The sequence below is a fragment of the Penaeus chinensis genome, chromosome 40 (assembly GCF_019202785.1).
Source record: "Penaeus chinensis breed Huanghai No. 1 chromosome 40, ASM1920278v2, whole genome shotgun sequence".
NCBI classification, from domain to species: Eukaryota; Metazoa; Arthropoda; class Malacostraca; order Decapoda; family Penaeidae; genus Penaeus; species Penaeus chinensis.
In genome coordinates, this window is record NC_061858.1 from 2167405 (window position 1) to 2169736 (window position 2332).

Genomic DNA, 2332 nt, shown 5'->3' on the forward strand with positions numbered 1-2332 from the left:
ATAACGGCAAAGGTCAAGTGCAATGCCCTAAGTGTTCTGCAAATGCCATTGTTCTTGCTATGCATCTTGCAACCCGTTATGCATAATATGTAAGCTCTTGGCAATTGCCCAATTCAGCAAGTTTTAGTGTGTAAGTGTGTTTGTTTGTGTGTGAGGGGTGAGTGTGGAGGGATGTGTGTGTGTGTGTGTGTGTGTGTGTGTGTGTGTGTGTGTGTGTGTGTGTGTGTGAGTGCGCGCGCGCGCGTGTGTTTATGTATGTATATGCGCGCGTGCGTGCGTGCGTGCGTGCGTGTGTGTGTGTGTGTGTGTGTGTGTGTGTGTGTGTGTGTGTGTGTGAGGTGCATTCGCTTGCATTTTTGTCTTTATGTGTGTGTGCCTGCATGCGAGTGAGCGAGTGCACAGCTCCCCAACCTGTATATAGAGGTCAAACTCGCCACACCTTCTCCCAACGAGGCTCCACCTTACCTTATAGTTAGGACACCACACCACGTTAGGCTGGTGCTTGAGATCCCAGACCAAGTGCAGTAACCTGGAGGTAGCCAATTTCGAGCGCGCTCTGCACATGGAGCTCACTCGAGAAGCTCTCCGCAGAAGCTCCTTACGACGCGTCTCCATGAACTTCTTCTCCTGCTAGCAAAAACAAAAAGTGCTTAAATGTTGCAGGAAATGAGCGTGAACGGTGAAAAGATATTCGCGTTAGCATTAAAGATGTGTTGTTATTATGAACATTTGAACAACTAAATACCTGGATAAATATACACCCGATCAGCTGAACACCTAAACAACTAAGCATTTGAACAATTTAACACCCAAACAATTGAACAGCTGAATAATTGAACAGCAGAACAACTAAATACCTAAGCAGATGAACATCCGAACACTTGAATACTTGAACAACTAATTTCCCAAACACCTAAACATCTGAACAATTGAACACTGGTAGGTTATTTTCCTGACCTCTCCTCTGAATCTGCTAAAATCCATGTTCTTGAGCACTCGTCCCTTGGTGGGCTTGAGCACGGGGTAGCGGACATTCTGCGGGATGGGCTCGCCCTTGAGGTACACCTTATTGTTCACTACCACGAACTCCACGTCATCTCCTTGGCTCGTGTTCCTCGCCTGTGGCACTGGCGAGGTTGTGGTTGATGTCGGTGCCACCTCGCTCTTAGTCTTCTGAGCGTTGGTCTTCAGGAAATCCTCTATCTCGGCCTCGGAGAGTTCGAGGTTGAGCTCCTGGCCGTCCTGGTTGAGGCGGACGTTGTACCTCTGCTGGGGAGATGAGGACGAGTGGTAGCACAGGGCGAAGAGGGCGACGGCGACGACTGCCAAGATGTAGCTGCGTTTCACTCCTCCAGGCATGATCGGCTTGTTTACCTTTGTGTGTGGTGTGAGGTAGAGATCGCACACAGGAGAGTTAAAGATAAAACTTGCAACATCCCATGCGTGCGTGATGCATCTCGTTCTTGTCTTGGGTTTGATACTAACACTTGACACAGATAGTTAAAATCACTCTGGTTCGCACTAACTCATCTTTCCATGTTTTGTACACACTTCACCACAATAAAGGATATAATAATTCTTCTACATCGCCTGCTATAAGCCCCCGAGTGTTAAAACGCAGCTGTTAGAAGCCACCCGACCAGTTCCCGAGCAGCTGGCGACCTGAACTGGCGAGCCGGACCAGCAAGTCGGTTCAGAAGATCCGCCTACCGGTCTCCAGGTATATCCTACACCGTTTCCCCGCCCTCTGCCCCCCCCCCTACCCCAACCTGCTCTCCTGGCGCATCTTCCTCGTCCGGGATATTTTTTTTTCTTTTCTCTCAGATGCGCTTTGATGTGACGCTGCGTTCTCTTTTTCTCACTGTCTCTCTCTGTCTCTTTCTCACTGTCTCTGTGTCTGTCTCTCTCTCTCTGGCTCTTTCTCACTGTCTGTCTGTGTCTGTCTGTCTCTCTCTGTCTCTTTCTCACTGTCTGTCTGCTTGTATGTCTTTCTCTATTATGTGTGTATATATATATATATATATATATATATATACACACACACACACACACACACACACACACACATATATACACACACACACACACACACACACACACACACACACACACACACATATATATATATATATATATATATATATATATATATATGTATATATATACACATATATGTGTGTGTGTTTTCTAAATGCAATTCGTCAAACGATATGTAACGGTATAATTTCCTTTAAAAGACACTGGAGGAAGGAGGTTGTTTAACAATATAGACGGTAGGTGTCATGCAAATATGAACGGAAATCCTTGCATTGTCAACATTCCAACATGAGGT

General features: G+C 46.3%; 1 protein-coding gene across 1 annotated transcript in view; it reads right to left on the reverse strand.

Annotated features, from left to right (window-relative positions):
- The window catches only part of LOC125047301 (carbohydrate sulfotransferase 11-like), an 8143-nt gene extending 6534 nt beyond the window's left edge, over positions 1-1609 (reverse strand). The window contains exons 1-2 of the mRNA XM_047645548.1: positions 958-1609; positions 466-627 (exon numbers count right to left, since the gene is read on the reverse strand). Coding sequence (XP_047501504.1) covers positions 466-627; positions 958-1359 — 564 coding nt within the window. The 5' untranslated portion in view covers positions 1360-1609. The remainder of the gene's footprint in view (positions 1-465; positions 628-957) is intronic.
- Between the last annotated feature and the right edge of the window lie 723 nt (positions 1610-2332).